Below are 19,656 nucleotides of genomic sequence, written 5' to 3' on the forward strand. Positions count from 1 at the left end.
CTGACAGGTCACTTAGCCGGGTTGTTTCTGTTGCTCTGTGGCGTTTTGAACAGACTAGACTAAACTAGAATGTACTCAGAGGAGTTCCTCACTCCACCAAGGCTACACAATCCTCTAAATCAGTTATTTTATTTATTTATCGGGACATTTTGTCAAGATTTAAGATTATCATTTATTAATCCCACAGTCTGGAAATCTGAAGTTTTCTGTGATAACAGAATAGCAAGAAGCATCAATAAAAAAAAAAAAATAATATATGAGCAAACAAAATATAAACAAGAGAAAAATGAAACAATAAGAACAATATAAACAAGAAACAGAGACATTTACATGATTGCACATGGGAGATATTGATATTGCACCTGAGTAGAATATTGATTTTGGTACACACTACATTAATATTGCAGTCAGTTTACCTTTATGAGAGACGACAGGCAACAGGAGGAAAGAGAAAGCATGACACGCAGCTGAGGTCTTGAACTTGGGACACCATGGCAGCATCCCTGTTTGTACTTTAACATTTCAAAATGTTTTGAAGTTTTAAACCTGCAGCTGGATCCAGATCTTCATCTTCAAAGTCCACACAGTGCGAAGTAAACATGCTCAGTTTTCTGGTGTAGGTCAAAACTCCAGCAACACTTATCGTGTAAAGACTTTTTATTTTGAGACTTTTTTCATCATAACAATATTGCATCTTGTAGGTGAAGTTGTGCCAGAAGTCCTTTCTCATGTATCTAAAACATCCAACTTTAATTTAGGGAAATATGTGCAAAATAAGAAAATGTCAGGTGGGTCAGATTAATCAAATTCAAATTAATCACTTACACATGCCATTTAAGTCTGGTTACAGTTACCAAATGTAATAATCATGGTGATTTATATCAAAATATTTTATCAACCAAAGAATAATGGAAAAGGGTTTGTTATTGAAATTCCTTGCAAAACATTCTCAGTGGCAGAAAATGTTTGTAGATGACAATTGGTGTGACCAATAAAGTCTTTACGGTTCAGCATTCTGAAGCCAAAAAAATAACGCTGAGCACATGGTGGCGCTATCTGCATCTAAATCTAATTAGTTCTGCTCTGGTCCATGGCCTAAATCTGTGATTGAGCTCCTGAAGACAAACAGTCAGAAATGAAAACATAACTTTTGACAGAGCAATAAAAAAAAAAAAATCTGACATCTTTGACAAACACTTTCTCTAATGAATCCAGGCTGTGGCTCATCCACTCCCACGACATTGAGCGACGTCTCTGAACACATCTCTCACCGCTGGCTGCATTGTCTCGCTGTGTATCAGGGGGAACATAAGACAGTGGTTGTGTTTCCTGTAGTTCATCCCTGCTGGTGACACAGCAGCAGAGTCTTATTACTGAGCCTGTGACCACTTAGAGTCACTGGTGCTTAATATTTAACCAGCGTGGGTTTTAACTTGGTCATGGCTCTGCTCTGAAGGTTTTAGTTACCTCTGCGTTCTCGGACAGAATTAATAGAACCAGACGGCAAGACAGCAAATTTGTCCCTGAGATTCTCAAACTGGAATGCAAACATCCTTGTATTTTCAAAATATAACAATTTGTAAAAGTCAGTTCTCCTCCGGGTCTTTCTGCCACAGTTGACAGTTTTCAGATGCTGCCTGCGTGCTAAGCTAACAGTCAGCGAAGTATACTGTGGAACGTGGTGGAGTTTTCTCCATCTTTTATGGCTGCACACCCATATCTTTATCTCAAAACTTTCAAAACCCCAAAAGTTTTTCAAGTAAGGTTTGTTTTTTTATTTTCATTATGTTCTCAGATGGACGGATGCAGCTTTTTATTGATTAAATAGAAGTTTTTCAACTATATAGGCTCGTATTTTATGTTCATTTTTATTAAAATGTATATGTTGGTGTATCTGCTGACCTGTCTGCTCATTAAGATACCAGTGGTGGAAGAAGTTCTGAAAATCTGTACTCAAGTACAAGTATTGTTGCATTACTGAAATATTATTGAACTACAAGTAAAAACTACAGGTGTTAAAACATGCAGTACTTAAGTAAAAGTACAGCGTATTCCTCTCAAAAACTACTCAGAGCATTCATGGTTTTCATTGACTCCTATGTGATTGAATATTGCCTATTGGCTACAAAAATGCAGGTGAAAGACTTGGATATTAATTAAAACTGTACTCAGCACTCATTTGTAACTTTAAAAGTAACTAAGTAGATTACATTACATTGGGAAATGCACACTTAAGTTCTAGTAAAATTACAAACCCATAGAAGTAAAAGTACCACCCTAAAATGACTTAATTACAATAATTTGAGAAGTTGTAATCATTTTTTTTTTCCACACCTGTTACTCTGGACTACTGATACAACAATAAAATACTCCATTACATGTAAATGCCCTGCAATCAAAATCAATTACTTCACATTCAACAAGCTGAACTACAACAAAACAACCCTAACGAGAAATCTTGTTTAGCTGACCAAAGCTGCTTGGAAAAAAATGTTCAAACTAATTTGTTTTGTTTTTTTAAAAAAAAAAAAAAAAAAAAAAGAAGAAAAGAAAAGAAAGAAAAAAGAAAACCAAACATTGGAAATCTTTCTATGTTTTTCAGAAGCTTTTGTGAATCATTGGGAACCTGATCCACTCACAACCATTCTTGGAGCAACTTGCTCTGCATGTTTTGCCAATAAGTATAAAAAAAATTGCTGTTTTGTTTTTATTTTGAGTGGTGACTTCATAAAAGTTCATCTTGAGGGTGTGGAAACTGGACTCTACCCAGGTACGATTTGTTGCTGTGAGAAATGGCAAACACACTAAATCTTGAGAGACAGAAAATAACAAAATGATTTATAATGACAGTGGAGGAGGTGTGTTCAGTATTGTGTCTAATGTGAAGCACCTTGCTTTGTATTCCTTTTTCCACTTATTATTTTCTTGTTTTTCTTTTAATATATATAGTTTTGTATATTTACTTTTGTCAAGCTGCCCATGTACTTAATTTAAATATGACTGTACCGAGGATGTACAGGGTTTGTTTGTTGCTTTTTTGCTTTTTGTTGCTGTGTTCTTGCTTTGCTCTCAAACATAATGCACATATATTTTACAAAAAGTTCAAATTGACAACATATAATAATGCAAAATAATACAAAAAAAAAAAAAAAAGCAAAAACTAAGACTACCTACTTGTTCACAGGTCATACATTAAATAAAATAATTTAAAAAAATAACCTGACTATTTATTGGAGAAAGCAATGGATGTCAACTTTGGCTTGACAGCCGTGACTGTTTATTTAGAAGCTCTTGATTTAAAATTACAAACTGCTGTATATTTTTATGGCAGGTTTTTTTCTAAGCCAGTTAGCAAAACTGAGGAGGGTCAGTTTCTTCTAAAACGAAATAGCCTATAAGATTCAGTCCCTTTCCCCACTCTGGTAATTTTTGTACAGTCCCTGTTGTTTAAATGAAACCATCTGAGGAAATGTAAAAAACTGTCCCTGACATGTTGTGGTTTAGAAGTGTAAATAAGAATGAGAATCGAGGTTTAACACCACGTAGGTTTTCACACGCAAGGAATTTTTCTTTAGTATACTGGTGCATAAAATGAGAACAGTAAATATAACTTAGAAACTTAGAAAGCTGACAATAATACACTACTGTTAACTACCATTACTCAACACTATCATTAACTGCAGATAGAGAAGTGAGGCAAGTAACAGAAAACAAGCATGTAATAAAAGACAGAACAATAATAATACAAAGATATATAATATATTCTTTTAAATTAAATATACAATACAGAAAAATAATAAAATATTGACATGAATATTCATAACTATGGACATAAGCTGCTCCTACTATGGACAGAGAAGAGTATAAAATACATTTATATCCAAAGTAACACTACCTATCTGTCCCCCCTTACTGAAAAAACTATTATTATTTTCATTTCATCATGAATTAGAAAATTCTTAGAGGTCCACTCGGCACTGTATCAGGGGCCAGATTTTGAGAATCGTTGTCCTGGTCCATGTATTTCCTCAGAATCACAGGGGCTACTGCATCTTATCTGACTGTGTTACAGGGGGCATCTACGCCTCCAACCAGAGCTTAAACCAAACAGGTAAGAAAGGATCTGTGAGTGAGAAAGTTTCTGTAATATGGCCTTTGTGCAGTTTGTGCAGGAATGTACAAAAAATTGACCAGGGATGAGCAAAAGTTCACAGTATGAAGTATGCACAATATTTGCAATGTGCATCATGTAACATATATCTCTTGAAATGTGAAGTAGTAGGCTATGAAAAAGAAAATTGTACTTATAGTAGTTGAGTAAATCTCCAGTGGATACTTTTCAGCGCTGAGTGCTGTCAATTTTTAGCTTTTATCTTTCACCTGATTTATCAGCCAATAGAAGAGTAAAGGCAGAAACATCTGTGGGGAATTTTCAGTATTTAAAAGCTTGTTCTTTTGTTGCCCTTCCTGGAAAAAGCCATTTGGCATGCTGTTCATCACCTCTCTAAATGGACCAGCTACTTTGACAACAAATCATTCAGAGATCTTGGCTCCCACTGATCTGAAATATATTTACTCAGTAACAAAAAGCTGGACTAATTCTAATACTCGCCACTCGGTTTTCATTACAGCAATGTTGCAATGCTGAGGTTGTCAAATATCAACTTGCAACAGAAGATCAGAGCGAGTTCTTTCATTTTTAATGTGCACTGAGATGCTATTAGTTACAGCATACATACTGTGGTTGAGACTGAGGCAGCTCAGCTGTAGTAACCTAAAACCTCGGAATAGGGTGACGAATGAACTACATTACAAGTTAGTGACATGATTATGGCTGCAGTGCTTTAACAAAATACTTTCCCTGCATGATTAGCTGTACAAATACATCTTCAGTGCTGATTTTATGTTTTATTTGACTTTCAAAAGACGTAATCAAGCCAATCGCTTGTTATCCTGTTTCTGGCCCTGACACAGTTGACTTTTTGGCCCTGCTTATGGACATGTTTTGTCCTAAGGAGACCTCTAGGGAAAAATAGGTGGAGAGCAGGTTGGGGCGTACCCAAGGCCTTGGTCAAGATAGGGTTTCCTCACCTCATGGTCATATATAATTCAGCCAAGGAGGCCGCGGATCACCTGGAGAGAGCCACACGACAGACAGAAAAAAAGGAAGTGTGTGAAGTGACAGTGGTCCCAAAGAGGAAGAGGGCAGAAGAAGAAGAGGGAACAAAGAGGCCGGCAGAGTATGCAGGAGGTGGCGAGGAAACGGCCGATAATCTCTGCTCGAGAAAGAGGTCAGTTTAATGTGTGTATGTATATGTGTGTGTGTGTGGATCCACATGGGGTATATTACAGCTGAACTGTTTTTCCTCTGAAATTATGCACCCATTGCTCCACACTTGTTTGAGATTTCTACTTTTGTTTAGAATCCATTCCCAAACAAGCAGGGGAAGAACATTAAGATGCATAACCATAGAAAATAAGTCAAAGAGCTCCATATGGAACTCATCAGAGACCTACACAGCCCGAGCCAGAAGAGAGCGGCGGGTGTACTATACTGCTGCTCGAAGCTGAATCTGTTGCATCGTTTTCATCACTGTCCTCCTCCTTCTCCTCACTGTCTCACTGTCAGGCCCGGGCCCCGGACGCTACGCTCTGCCCCCTACAGTTGGATACATCAACCATGACTTCACCAAGCCCAGCAGTCCGGCCTACTCCTTCCACAGCCGCATGAGCAGTGCCAGTGAGTTGAGACTTAACTTAAGACTCGGTTTCCTTTTACAAGGAGAGTTTAGTAAAACTAGGTTTGGGGTGCGCCCCGCCTCTCGCCCAGTGTCAGCTGGGGTGGCTCTAGCCCCCCATGATCCTTCAAGGATAAGCAGTTAAGGACAATGAATGAATGAATAAATTGTATGCTAGCTAGCTAAAAAGTTAACAAAACATTAGTTATATTTAGAGTAACTAAACTGAGGTTTAAATCTAATCTTAATTTCAAGATAGCTTGGTGCAACATAATTTAAAATAAAACCATGATTTTATTATGTTTAGAAATTAATCCTTGTGAGTGCAACTCAGCCGAAGGGTGTCTTTGGACGATTGTTTGTTCATCATGTCTTCTGTAGTGGTCTCTGTGGACTCCAGTCCAGGACCAAGGTACCACATTGACTCCAAGGTGACTCGGTTTGGCCGGATGGAAACCCCCTCCTATTCCATTCTGGGCAGAGGAAGGCGTACGGGGCCCAGAGGTGAGAAAAAGGAAAACAAAGATATATCTACTGAAGTTAGCATGCTAACCAGCTCACCTCGGCCTGTCCTGTCTTGTAATACCACTTCATGCCTCAAGAGGTGACAGTTCGAACTAATAGTTTCAGCTTTGAGGCAGTGTGTCCAATATCTGGTCATGTTTATAGGTGAGGTGTTCCAGACTCCGGGGCCGGGGGCCTACAGCCCAGAGAAGGCTCCACCTCTCGGCGCTCACCAAAGACCACCATCCTACACCATCGGCAGCCGCACCAGATACCGCTCTGTGGACGCCGTACCGGCACCCAACAGGTGAAGACAGCAGGACAGACAGATTACAGGACAGTGCTGCTTCTTTCTCTGTGACATAGAGGTCTAATTTTACCTGTGTCACTTCAGTGAGACGACATGTCCCCTCCTGATGACTAACATTAGCAACATTAACAAATTAACTATTTATTCCTGTCCGAGTAACATTCGCTGAAAACGACAGTGAGCATCTTTTTTAGGATGTCTTTAAGCTCTTTAAGAAATTAAATAAGTATATATTTGTGATTTGATTTTAAAGGTGTTATGTGTTGTTTCCCTCCCTCCAGCTACAATCTTCCTAACCTCCTGGGTTGCCAGGTTCCTAATAAACCCTCCAGTGCCAGCTACAGCTTCTCAGGCCGGGGGAAGGTTGGCGCTCCCTCCGAAGACCTCTCCATGAGCCCCGGACCGGCGAAATACAACAGCATCAACCCGGACGTTTACCGCCAACGCCAGCCCTCCTTCTCCATGCAGAGCCGGACTAAGAGGCCGAATTATTCCTCTGTAATTCCCGGCCCTGGCACATACAGCCCGGAGAAGTTTTATTTACACCTCCCCAAACCACCATCCTGCACTATGGGTGTCAGACACTCTGAGTTTGTCACCCCCCTCGTGGTGGATGTAATTGACTGACAAATTCAATATAAATGCCTTGTTTTTATTCCGTTTTTCGCACAAATGTGGAGCTGCCACACAATGATACAAAAGACAGCAAATTCCTATTAAAAGGGGTCAAAACATGTCATAAACTGTTGATGTAAAAAAATAATCTTTAACAACACTTTGATATCACAGTGTCTTACAGCTGCTTCAAAGGGCAACACAAACCAACAGTATTACAAAAAAAGTGTCAGTGGAAATAGTGGTTGTACACTGTACAGATAATGTCCATTTATTCCTTTATAAATAAAATTAAATATCAATAATTATAGATTGCATTGCTTGTGCACATAAGACTTGAAGACGTGTGCAGTTTGACTTCACTGCTAGCTTAACATGAGTCGGTTAAATAAAACAGAAAGTCTCTAAAACAGTTTCACTCTCGGGATGGTGATGTTTACAGGTGAGCTCCAGTCGCTGCACTTGCCCAGACCCAGCAGCTCCTTGGCACACACCTGGAACATGTAGGGCCTTCCTGGTGTCAGCCCCTTCAGCTCAACCTTGGTGTTCTCAAATGGACCCAGCTGGAGGAGAAAATGCAGGATATATGTTTTTTTTTTTTTTCTTTAATCATCCAGATTGATTTAACAGCAAAAATGCAAATGATTCAATTGGAACGAACTGATTTATACGACAGTTTGACATTTTGATAAATATGGTTATTCCTGATGAGAATTACAGTAGATGAGAAGATTTATACCACTCTGCGATGCTATTGCAATTAGTCAGGGAAACAGCTGGCTAGCCTGGCTCAGTTTAAAGGTAAAATAAAACTCCTTACCAGTACCTCTAAAGCTCACTACTTAACATAAGTCAATATGTTGAAATAACCCTTTAACACTTGAGCCCAGTGTATCATTTATTTACAAAAATCTGGTGACCCTTTTTTAAAGTCTGATCTAAAATGTTTTCTCTCCTGTGTTTATAACTTAAGAACAGGTGAGAAAAAAAAAGTTCTTTCAGATAGAAATTTAATTAGAAAAAATAACAGCAGATTCTTATCATTTCATTTTCATGAAAGAAAACATGAACATAAATGCTTTTAGTCCTGTTTTTTAAAAATGGGGTATTGGTGCACTTCAGTCTCTTGTGGCTGAAATGAGTACTACAGCACTATTTAAGTCACCTGCATCCTATTTTGCTGTTCAGAATTTAAAAAATGAGAAAAATGAACCTGGCAAAACCTTCTTTTCACTTGTTCTTGTTGATGTGTTATTGCATGTGTTTAAATTTAACACCAAACCAAAGCTGCTGACTCAAATGTAATTTTTTTTAAAAAACACCAATATTCCAACGTAATTTAGTTGAAAAGAGGATTTCCACAGATGACAGGACTTCCTGAAACATTTTTCAGGTTGCCTGTAAAACTTTAGGTAATTTTAGACTTCACACATGGTTTGTGTTAAATGTAGAGTTTTTAAAATCACATCGGTGCACTTTGTGTTTCTGATGAAGATTATTACTTACATTGACAGACTTTGGGATGCCCCGGTTTTCCCACTGGTACAGGATATGGTATTTCAGGGGGAGGATGTGCAGGTTAGCCCAAGCGGGGGGATGAGACCACTGCACCATCAAGTTTCGGATACCGAGAGGGGAAACCCGGACGTTTACTGGAGGATTTGGTTTCACTACAGCCACAGACATGCAAAGAAACCGTACACACTACATTAACATATCAATGTAAACTGTATTTGAATACTGAATTTCAATCACACCATACATTTGGTGTCTTTATATTTAAACTGGTTTCAGTTCTCACCTACGTCCTCCAGCATGAAGCTTGATAGATGGGAGCTGCTTCCACCAGGATAAACTGCTGTGATATTGACAATATAGTCAGTGAGAAGCTTCAGGTTGGGCAGGAGGCAGTGCCAGACCTAAAAACAAACAACACAAATTAATATGCTACATAATATATATATCATCTGTACTTGTGCTTGGGATGCTGAGGGGGATTACCGCTCTAATCAGCTTATTTCTCATATCTTACTGTTTACTTCAGACTCACAAGACAAACTTGAAACTAAACTGGTTCGTGTTTTATTACAGCACTCACAGGACATTTGAATAAGGGATTTTCCAAAATTCAGCCAATCCGATCAACATCACAGCATAAAATCCTGACTCATTTAATCACAATTTCAGCAATAATCATGGTTGCTGTGTGGTCACTTTCGTTTTTGACTAAAATAATTTTGAGTGAGTTCTGGAAAGCACCTCTTCAGCTGCAGATACAGTAGATTACAGTATACAGTAAAGAGTAAACAGCACTGAGAGGTGTATCTGCTGTAACGGTAAATAAAGCTGTTACCCGTTCAGATGAGGATGATGATGCTGGAATTAGAGATAAGGATGAAGAGCCAGGTGGGATGAGGTCACACTGCATGATGACCTGCTGACTGTGTCTCTCACTGGCAAACAAATAAAAACAAGCTCCTTAATGACACTTAATGACAACAGGAGTCTGTTTTACTAAAAGGTGTCAGTGGTTTGGGGTCAGGACTCAGGAGGAAGAGGAGGAGGAGGAGGAGGAGGAGGAGGACAGTTGTTATTTTGCTCAGTTTTACCTGTAAGTGGCGACGTAATGTGCCGGTGGGGTCTGAGAAGGTTCAGGCCAGGAGCAAAGGGTCACGTTTGGATAGCTCGGACACCAGCAATGTACCGAGGGAGTGGCGGGAGGATCTGAGAGAAGAAATTACACTTGATGAACGAACATGAGCAGAGCATAAAATACAGGAGCTATTTGTAGTTCTGCACATGTGTTTTCCCCCAGTGTGATTAAAAAAAGGATCCCGCAAGTCATAATAATGAGAAACTGTCTCCAAATAATGAGTTACTCAAAATAATGGGAACATTTCCTCAATATTTAAAAATAATGGCTAAGTATCTTTGAGGAAAAACCCTCTCAATATAATGAGTTACTCAAAATAATGACTTGGTATTTCAAAATAATGACTAAGTATCTTAAAATAATGGTAGAAATTTCTCAAATCGACTCACTGAATTGACTGAATGACTTTATCTAAGTAATAATATTTATCTAAAATAATGAAAAACTTTCCCAAAAATAAAATACTTCTCAAAATAATGAGAAGCTTTGTCAAGATGAGTTAGTGCCAGGCCAAAATAATAACTTAGTATTTAAAAACGATTAATTATCTTAAAAGAATGAAAAGGTGTGAAATAAATTCTCAAAGTAATGACTCAATTATCTAAAATAATGAAACAATTTTTCAAAATTATGAGAAACTTTCTCAAAATAATGAGTTACTCAAAGTCATGATTTAGTATCTTAAAGTAAAGACACAGTAGCTCAAAGTAATGAGAAAATCTCTCAGAATAATGACTTTCTTATCTAAAATAATGAAAGACCTTCTTAAAAAAGACTTAGTACTTCAAAATAATAACTTAGTATTTAAAAGTAATGACTAAGTATCTTAACATAATGAGAAGAATGAGAAAATTTCTTAATATAATGATTTATCTTAAAATAACAGAAAACCTTCTCAAAATAATGAATAGGCATTTCAAAGTAGTGACTTAGATACTATGTCAATATTTTGACAAAGTTTGTCATTATTCTAAAATACTAATTGATCATTTTGCAATCCTAAGATGCTATTTTGAGATACTAAGTCTCACACTTCCAGAAAGTTTCTCATTATAACCATCGCGCTGGTGGAAGCGTGCTTAATTATGTATCGCCTGTCACTTATCTATAGAACATAAAATAAAATATCTTAAAAAAAAAGGATAAAATAACGGCACAGTGCCGACAAATGACTCTACGACTGCTCAGTGCAGGTAGAAAAACATCTAAATGGAGGTGTAACAGCAGCATCACTAATGACATAATCATTATTTACTTCTAGAGATATTTTCAAGCAAGATGTAAAAAAAAAAAAGAAAAAGAAAAAAACAGACATTTCTAGACACTGGAAGATAAACACAAGGACAGTCAATGAAAAGCCTTAAAAACAACGGCAGAGCCTTTGTGATGTGGTAGAAAAAAAGTAAAATTACTCCAAAAGAATAATTGTGTTTTCTGTCTTTTTCATATTTCCACTCAGTTGTGATACTCACTCCCTGATGTTGAAGTCGCCCTCAGCAGGTCGAGTGCTTGGCCTCCAAGAACACACATTAGAAGTGTTACAGCAACAAACACGCTGTCAATCATTGCAGCCATCAGTGCTTCAGGCAGGAGAAATTATTCACGGGGTGTAGTTTGTCTGACTAACTTTGCAAACGTTGCCGCGAACCCGTCACTTATTCAAGATATCGACTGTTCTATCTTATTGTTCCTTTTGCTCTATTCCGCATGTCAAAGTTCAGAGATAACACGCTGCTTAACAGTCTGCTGACAGCTTCTCTTCTGTTTCTGCATGTCTGAACGGCAGCAGAGCAACAATTTAAGAGGTACAGTGTGGTCAGAGTGAAAGGGGAAGTCGATGTGTGAGAAACCTGCAGAAAAAAAAATTTACGTCACATCTCTGTTAATGACTCAGGTTTTCTTGTCACACAAAAAAGTTTGTCATATTTTTGCTTTAATAATGTATTTAAATTGTTTACAAATAAAAGAATTGCATACAAAAACTTACATGGTAATGGGATTTAGTTTATAAATATAAGAAGTACTTCATCAGTGTGAACAGATAAGAGAGTGAAATTACAGCTACAGTACTGAATACATACTATAAATAACATTATGAATTAATAATCCGATCCTTATATTGTGTCAGAGTCCAAGCTCTCAGACATTTTCTCGATTGTCTCTGTGAGGCCACGACAGTTTCTTGGAGCTCCACGCAGAAGAGAAGGAGCTACCGTGGAGGTTCCAGCCCAGCGTTCGAGCTCCATCTCTTTGTATGCTGATGCCGTGAAGCCCTCCACCGCTGGAGGTCCGCAGGGAGGTGAAGGCCTTGCTGATCCAGCTGTTTTTCGCCTCCTGGAGATCGTTAGCCAGGATTCCTCTCTGGTGCTCCAGCTCCTGTATGGGAACAACACAGGCGCGTGTAAGAAACGAAGAAGGAAAATGTGAAAATTCACCACGGAGATAGAAATAGAAAAATAATTTATTGTCTACTTTTCTCATGTAAAAGGCCAAACTTAGCTTGCATGTGCACACACAACATTAAAACGCAACATATGACATCCAGACAGGAAATGTATCCAAAATACATTTACAGAGTAGAAGCTGCAGGGACAAATGCTTTTCTGTGGATGTTTTTCTTTGCACAGTATTTAAGAGATGGCTGCGGTCATCGACGATTTTGTCACTTAAGTGCTGGACTGCTTCGCCATGGTGACAGGACGGTTCGGTGTGTTTGGAGCCTGTAATTGTACCGCCGAGTTTAACTACTTTTTTGACACCTGACATCATCATGATGGTGCCATGACGGTCCTACGCAGAGTCTATCCAATAAAGTGTTGCCAATACATCTTTTAAAGTATGATAAAAGTGAGTCATTCAGCGTACTACATTTGGAAATCCACTGTAACTGTGCTTTTATTTAGACTGCCCACAGCCTGCTTTTAAATAATGTACTAATTAGACACTATTATGTTTTGGGTTTTTTTTAGTGTAGCATGGAAAGAAATATAATAATGAACACTTATTGATATACTTATTTCAAATACAATGAAATACTTCAAGAAGAAGAATAACATTTCAAAGCAGTGAAACACAATTTTAGTACAATTTATTTTTCCAGCACTTAAATTTAGCACCAGAATGAATAATGTGCTTAAGCTAATCAGTCCTTGGATGCTGTTCTTTCACCACCAGCGTCTAGACTCCAGGGAATCCTGTCCTATTTCCAATCTTCACATGGGCCTACATTTAATGAGCATGCTTCACATTGATGGGTTCTATTAGCCAAAAACTTTCTCTGTTGCTGACTTCAATGAAGCCAAAATTAATCTCTCCTTGCAGGTAATTGAAATAATACATTTCTTCTACGGTCAGACAATGAATATATTCCCAGGGAAGTACCCACAAGTGTTCTCGGTGTGGGTGTCTGAGTTTCATTTCCATTCTTGTAAGTGACATTGTATTGTTCGCTGTGGTAATTTGTCCTAGATATTGCATGTTTCAATTCCTAAAATTTGTTTGTCAGAATATGCGTACCTGTATTTTGCAGTTTGCCTCCACCATCTGGAGTTTGGTCTGGGCCAACTGCCGTTCCAGCTCCCCGATCTGGGCCTTGAGGGACTCCTTCTCCTGGTCGTCCCTCCTCTGCTCTGCCTTTCTGTGACTTTTGCTGTCCTCTCTCCGGCCTGGCTCAGTCGTCTCGTCGCTGTCGGTCTCGGTCTCTGCTGAGTCCCGATCCGTGGCGGATCGTTCACCTGATTCTATGATGTGTTGACAGCGTGCGCAAGCCTTCACTGCAGTCTGCAAAGGTTGAGAATGAGAGTTAAAGGGATAGCAGTGATAGCACTTGTTGATAGTCATTGTATTAGTTACAGTAGATGTCAGCTGGCACACACCCAGTTTGGAGAGGCAGAGAAGAGCACCAGCACAGAAGCTAACAAATGTACTCCTGTGAATGGGGTCAGAATATTTTCACCTGTTTACCTTGCCATCAGACAACCTTTTCTGATGGGAAACTGCCGTTATATAAACCAAATATCACTCTCTCCTAAACCAACCAAACTCCATCAGTGAAACCAGAAATTTTATCTTGCAGAATACAGGAGTTGCTGGTAGACCGCTGCCTCGATCTGTTAGTTTGTTTGCGGTATTGTGCTTTAAAAACATAGTTCGGACTCACCAAATTCACACAATAACACAAACAAAGTAACAGATCGAGGCAGCGTCCGGCCAGCAACTCCTGTGTTCTGTGAGATAAAATGACTGATTTTGTCTATGGAGTTTGGTTGGTTTGGAGAGAGTGATATTTGGCTTCTATAACGGCAGTTTCCCATCAGAGAAGGCTATCTGATGGCAAAGTAAAGTGGTGACAATATTCCAAATATAGTGTACACTTGATTTTTTTGTAGGTGGACCTTTTGTTGCTAGCCCCATCCATAGCAGTTCATTGCTTATTTTCCATGCTGGGGCTCCTCTCTGCTTCTCCAAACTGCGGGTATGCAGACCGCCATCTACTGTAGTGAACACACTATTGAAAAGTACCTCATGCAACCCTACATTAATGATGCAAACTATCACTTAAACAGGCAAATTTTGAAGACTATACAGAATGAGGACTTTTCTGACACAAATACGACATCCAGGAATTAAAAACCACTGACACCTGCTCTTATGAATGAACCCTAATGACACAGTAGAGCAACTGAGACTTTAACTGTTTTCGAAATGGGTGAACAGATTTTTTAGACAGGGTTTAAAATAATTTCCTACAGCGTGTTTTAGCGTGACAGCAGTAAAATGAGAGATAGAAAAAGGGAGGATGACAGTAAAGCTCCACCTTGAGTGAATCTAACTCTTCTCTGTGGGCGGCCTGCTGCCTCTCCAGACGGTCTGTCAGCTGAGAGCAGATCTGAGCGGGAGAAAGACATCATATCAACATCATTAAGCCTCACTTCAACTCCTCATTAATAAAATATCCCTCATGAAGGATAGAGTAATTATCCGTACCTGTTTGTAGTCTGCGATGATACCCGACGACCTTCTGACCTCCTCCTCAGCCTTCTCCAGCTCTCTCCGAAGAACTTCCTTTAACTTTAAGAAGATAAGAAATCCCTCACCCATGCATGTCAGCGATTACATTGAACCTATAATGCCTGAGAGGTGACATAAAGTCGTCAGACATGTAAAGAATCTTACCATCGCAGCTTCCTCCTCTTTCCCTCTCTTCTCGTCTTCTGTGGCCTGCAGTCGATGTCTGGTCTGCAGAAGGTCTTTCGTGAGTTCGTCCACTCTGTCCTCTGCCTGAAATGAACATTTTTGTGTCACACATGCAGCTATGGACAACGAAGCTGTAGGGCACGAGCGCCCAAAAGATTTTTACAGGTCCTGGATCAAAAAAAGCAAACTTGGAGGCAAAAATCAGACAAAAGATCCTCACACTGTACTGATAGCTCTCAGCGATTTTAATTGAGCAACATTTGGATCGAACAGAAATCCTGACGTAGTTTGACAATGCCTGACAAAAAACTCAGACAGAAACATAGTTCAATTAAAATTGCTAGCAGCTTCTAGTACAGTGTGTGGATATTTTGTCTGATACATACAACTATGCCCCACCGACATGACCTCAGAAAACACAAAACATTGGGTAAACAAGGTCCAGAATGCTGTGCAGACATTTTTAAATATGAATTAAACACAGATTACTGTATTGTATAATCTTGGACAACAAATTAAACACACAATTAAATTAGTACACATGAAACAGCAGTCATTTGATCCTCTCTACACCAAAATATTTCTGTATTTAAGTTATGTTGATGTCATTTCATGAAAAAAAATGCTGCACCGCGAACATGTGTGACACGACTCACCAAACGCACCCTTCCAATCTGGTGGTGTATTTAAACCACTAAAACCTTTAAACCATCGCTGCCTTGCAACAGCGTCACTGCATGTTTTTTCACAATCCAACTACTTTAAGGACTTTTTAAGCACTCTTTTTATGATTATGTGCACCCCACCATTCAACTAGCTGTAATATGAGGTAAATATTAAGTCAGTTAGGATTTAAGTCAAAGTCTAGCAATAAGTATTTGACAATTTGAACTCATGCAGAACTGCAGGCTGAATTTGTATTCTAATGCTGGAAAAATTTTATTAAGGTTACAGTTTGGCCGTCTCCTGAGAGGCCCCTCCAGATTTGAGCGTTTCTGAGACCTTCAGCGGGTGAGTTTGCATTTTTTAAATTAAAGCCTTTCACCCTTTTTGTGAAGGGCAGCGGCTAAACGCACCTTGTCCAGAGCATTCCTCAGGGCGACCTTGCTGGCGATCAGTCTGTGTGCAAGGTTGTCGTTCTCCTGCTCCAGACGGAGGCTGGCCTGCTGAAGCCGACGGTTCTCCCTCTGCAAAACACGGAGAAATCCATCAGGGTCAGTGTTTTCATTATTGTGAAATCAAACAACCATGACTTACCTTCAAATGTATTAGTAACACACAGCACATTTCCATCACACATTTTCTTCAAACAATATAAAAGAAAAGTCTCCGGAGTGAAGTGAACATAAAATTTCCATGTAATTTTGACAACCCTGAACATTTGTGTGGACTAAAATTTTGTGGGCAGCTATTCTGCTCGTTTCACTTGGCTCTAGTTTGGCTATTAAGAGCAACAAAGTCACTGCAGAGAGGACATTTTGGTGGGTGAATGGGTTAAAATACAGCGCTCCACTGTGAGAGATTAGGGTCAGACAACAAAACTATGTGGTTAGGTTTAGGAAAACATCATGCTCGTCTTTGCCATGCATGTGTAAAGGCACTGTGCCGAGAACTGATACAATAGTTCCTGGTGTAAACTGTAGCTTTTAGAAATATAATTGATGGTATCAAAGATGCAGTGCAGGTGGGATAAAGTTGAGGTTAAGGTTTGAAGACATAAAGTGCACTTGAACTTGTAGGAGGTGAGAGATTTCTGACCAGGTATTTGTCCAAGGGGTCTTCTTCATCATCCATTATTTGCAGCAGGCTTTCTCCCAGTTTAGCTTTCTTTGTTGGGACCTGAGGGGAAAGAGGGGAAAATACAGTAATATTTAAAAAAAAAAAAAATCTGACACATTTGACTGAGCTGAGGAAAGCAATCTCCCCCAAACAGATCTGGCACCAGATGCCATATGGGTGTGACAAATCAAGAACAGGCCCCCATAAGAGATGCAGATAGGGATAAAGAATGAGATAAGATAGAGCTGAGCACATGAGGGGATGATAATTTAGGATACAAGAGGGAATAATAATGGAAGGGAGGATTCCTTTTAAAGCCTGAAATGACAATTTACATATCGTAAATATCTAAAATGAGCAATCAGAATTCATTTCTTCCTATCTCGAATAACATATTTTTCATGCATGTTACTCTGGCAGCGTGGGAAGTTCCATTTCATTTCTGTTTTTGTGGCTCAGTCACTCTAACAGTGACTTTAGCAATGCTTCATACGCTAGTAACCGCAAAAAGTTTTGTATCTGCAAGTGGAAATGAGTCATTTTTGGTCTTTTCAAGCAATTCCAAGATTGTGGTTGGGAAAAAATAGTTAAATTACCCTTACAAATACTAGAATTATGCAATGCTTTTCGGTCTATGGTGCAATAGTGAAAAGTGAATGCACACTAAGTAAAGTCTGATGTGACTTAATGCATACGATGTGGGCATTTTCTTACTTTATTTTGTGTCACTATTAATCTTCTTTGTTCAAGTCTTATTATTTGCCTTCAGCCTGTGTGTGTCTCTCTCTTTTGTCAGCGCTAGGCTGTGACAAACTGGGGGCTCTTCCAGAAATCAGAAATCAGGTATTTTTAATGCAATACATGCAATAGTCTATATGTGATGAATGTACACTAAGTATAGTCTGATGTAACTGAATGCATCCATGCAGCAGTGAGTCTTACTGTGATTGTAGGTTCTGTTTCATCCACCAGACAGTCCAGGAGCTCCTCTTCACTCATGTGCTCCGTAACGTGGGCCTCTCATGCAAACACGCACCTTCACCAATGACTTTACTGATAATCACGCCTCATATTATTCTTAGTTTATTTTGCTTCAATATTAGTCTTTCTGTTTTTCTTTAACAATGCTTTACATGTTAATAAGTGAAGAACTTTTGTATCTGCCAGTGAAATTTTTAGTTTTAGTCTTTTCAAGTTAATCCTAGATTGCTTGTTGGAAAAAGTTGTAACCTCATATCACCCTTACCAACACTACAGTCATGCAAAGGTTTTGGATCTACCTGTGGTGCTCTAGAAGTGAATGTATAGTCACTGATGTAATTAAATGCATCCATGCAGCAGTTCGGCCTACTGTGAATATAGGTCCTGTTTCTGCGCTCCATAATGCAGGCCCCACTTGCATACATGTACCCTCCCTGGCTTTACTGATAAGTATTAATCACCCTTACCAATACTAGAATCATGTAACAGTTTTGAATCATTCTGCTGTGCTCTTAAAGTGACTGTAAATTAAGTATAATCTGATGTAACTGAGCAGCAGTGAGTCTTACCGTGAATTTAGGTTCTGATTCATCCACCAGACACGCTAGGATCTCCTCTTCGCTCATCTGCTCCATGATTTGGGCATCATATGCCATCATAACAGAGACCTCCTCCATCATTTTGCCCAAATATGCAGCCCAGGGAGCTGCTAACGCTCACAAACAACACCTACTTTTGAAGGTTGGAGCTTCAAATTTCAAATTAGGAAAATCAAGAAAATCCGCCAGGAGCGTTGGGATTCACCATCGGTATCTCTTGATTAAATCAGAGATGTAAAGTGAGCTCAAAGAGATGTAGTCGTCTTGTTTTCACTTGCGAAGGAGTCAGTTGAGCACGTGGGTATGAACAGGAAATATGAGGACAAAGTCCAAATCGTCCAGACGCAAGCAAACTGTGCTTTATGGTCCAAAGGTGAAAAACAAAGATACTCCAACAGGTGAAGTGTAGCTACACTTGAAAACTTAATAATAAGTTGTCAGAGCCACTTACTCTACACACTGTGTCAGGAGAAGGAGTGTGTTACAGGTAAATGGGCAGTAACAGGTTCAACAGGGTTTATGAGACCTGAGAGAGTATGTGTGAAAGAACGACAGGCTTAGACACACCCACTACAGTCCTCACCTGTCTTATCACCTCACCTGTCTGCCCTCTCATAAAAACAACAGCTGTGTTTGATCCCCACCTCTAAAGTCAGCTGCTTTATTCTGATTCATTTGGTGATAATGAGCTCCTTCAATAGTTTTTTTTTTTTAAAATCATTTTAACTTTACTTTTCATCCACTTTTTTCTTTTCCTTTTGTTCACACTCTTAACCCAGCTGGCGCAGATGCTGTGTGAACCTGCCAGACTGCGAAGAAGGAGTAAAGGATGTGGTATTTGTGATATTTCACCCCAGGGTGTTAGTGTGACACAAGCCCGTCAGACTATTATTGTACTGGGCTGAGTGGCCTGACAGGAGAGGAAACGGGTCCAGCAGGAAAAGTGAAAGAATACCAAAAGCATGAATGCAGAATGACAGAGGAATCACCGCCTCCGACCGTAAAATAATACCCACTTATTCCCCTCCTATTCTCAGTCTCACTTTCACGTCACAAGGAAAGTCTCTCTTTATTTTCCCCTTTAATCCTGAAATCGCTGGTTTCAATGTTTTAGTCTTCTCTGTAAAAAAAAAAAAAATTACAGAGGTTTCTTTTTCAAATTGTCAACATGTATTGGTCAAAGCTGGTGTCACATTGCCAAAACTCCCTCCCCAGTCAGCAAAACAGACATTTACATGGACCAAACTATAAGTAATTTTTCATTGCTTTCATACAAAAATC

General features: G+C 39.1%; 3 protein-coding genes across 3 annotated transcripts; 1 reads left to right on the forward strand and 2 right to left on the reverse strand.

Moving 5' to 3' along the window:
* The first annotated feature begins 5,158 nt into the window (after positions 1–5,158).
* odf3l2a (outer dense fiber of sperm tails 3-like 2a) lies at positions 5,159–7,581 on the forward strand. The gene is made up of 5 exons (XM_084742726.1): positions 5,159–5,291; positions 5,630–5,740; positions 6,120–6,242; positions 6,408–6,549; positions 6,834–7,581. The coding sequence occupies exons 1-5, from the start codon at positions 5,243–5,245 to the stop codon at positions 7,177–7,179; spliced, it is 771 nt and encodes a 256-aa protein (XP_084598852.1). The 5' UTR covers positions 5,159–5,242; the 3' UTR covers positions 7,180–7,581.
* ebi3 (Epstein-Barr virus induced 3) lies at positions 7,191–11,871 on the reverse strand. The gene is made up of 6 exons (XM_084742727.1): positions 11,293–11,871; positions 9,777–9,891; positions 9,521–9,620; positions 8,969–9,086; positions 8,674–8,837; positions 7,191–7,730 (listed from the first exon to the last, which is right to left on the reverse strand). The coding sequence occupies exons 1-6, from the start codon at positions 11,393–11,395 to the stop codon at positions 7,572–7,574; spliced, it is 759 nt and encodes a 252-aa protein (XP_084598853.1). The 5' UTR covers positions 11,396–11,871; the 3' UTR covers positions 7,191–7,571.
* Positions 11,872–11,877: 6 nt separating this feature from the next.
* LOC146310946 (uncharacterized) lies at positions 11,878–18,891 on the reverse strand. Its single transcript, XM_084742725.1, has 8 exons — positions 18,346–18,891; positions 16,775–16,855; positions 16,093–16,203; positions 14,996–15,100; positions 14,807–14,890; positions 14,637–14,708; positions 13,337–13,600; positions 11,878–12,196 (listed from the first exon to the last, which is right to left on the reverse strand). The coding sequence occupies exons 1-8, from the start codon at positions 18,454–18,456 to the stop codon at positions 11,960–11,962; spliced, it is 1,065 nt and encodes a 354-aa protein (XP_084598851.1). The 5' UTR covers positions 18,457–18,891; the 3' UTR covers positions 11,878–11,959.
* Positions 18,892–19,656: the final 765 nt, after the last annotated feature.

Source organism: Lutjanus erythropterus, chromosome 18 (genome assembly GCF_056507025.1).
Source record: "Lutjanus erythropterus isolate fLutEry1 chromosome 18, fLutEry1.hap2, whole genome shotgun sequence".
NCBI lineage: Eukaryota > Metazoa > Chordata > Actinopteri > Lutjaniformes > Lutjanidae > Lutjanus > Lutjanus erythropterus.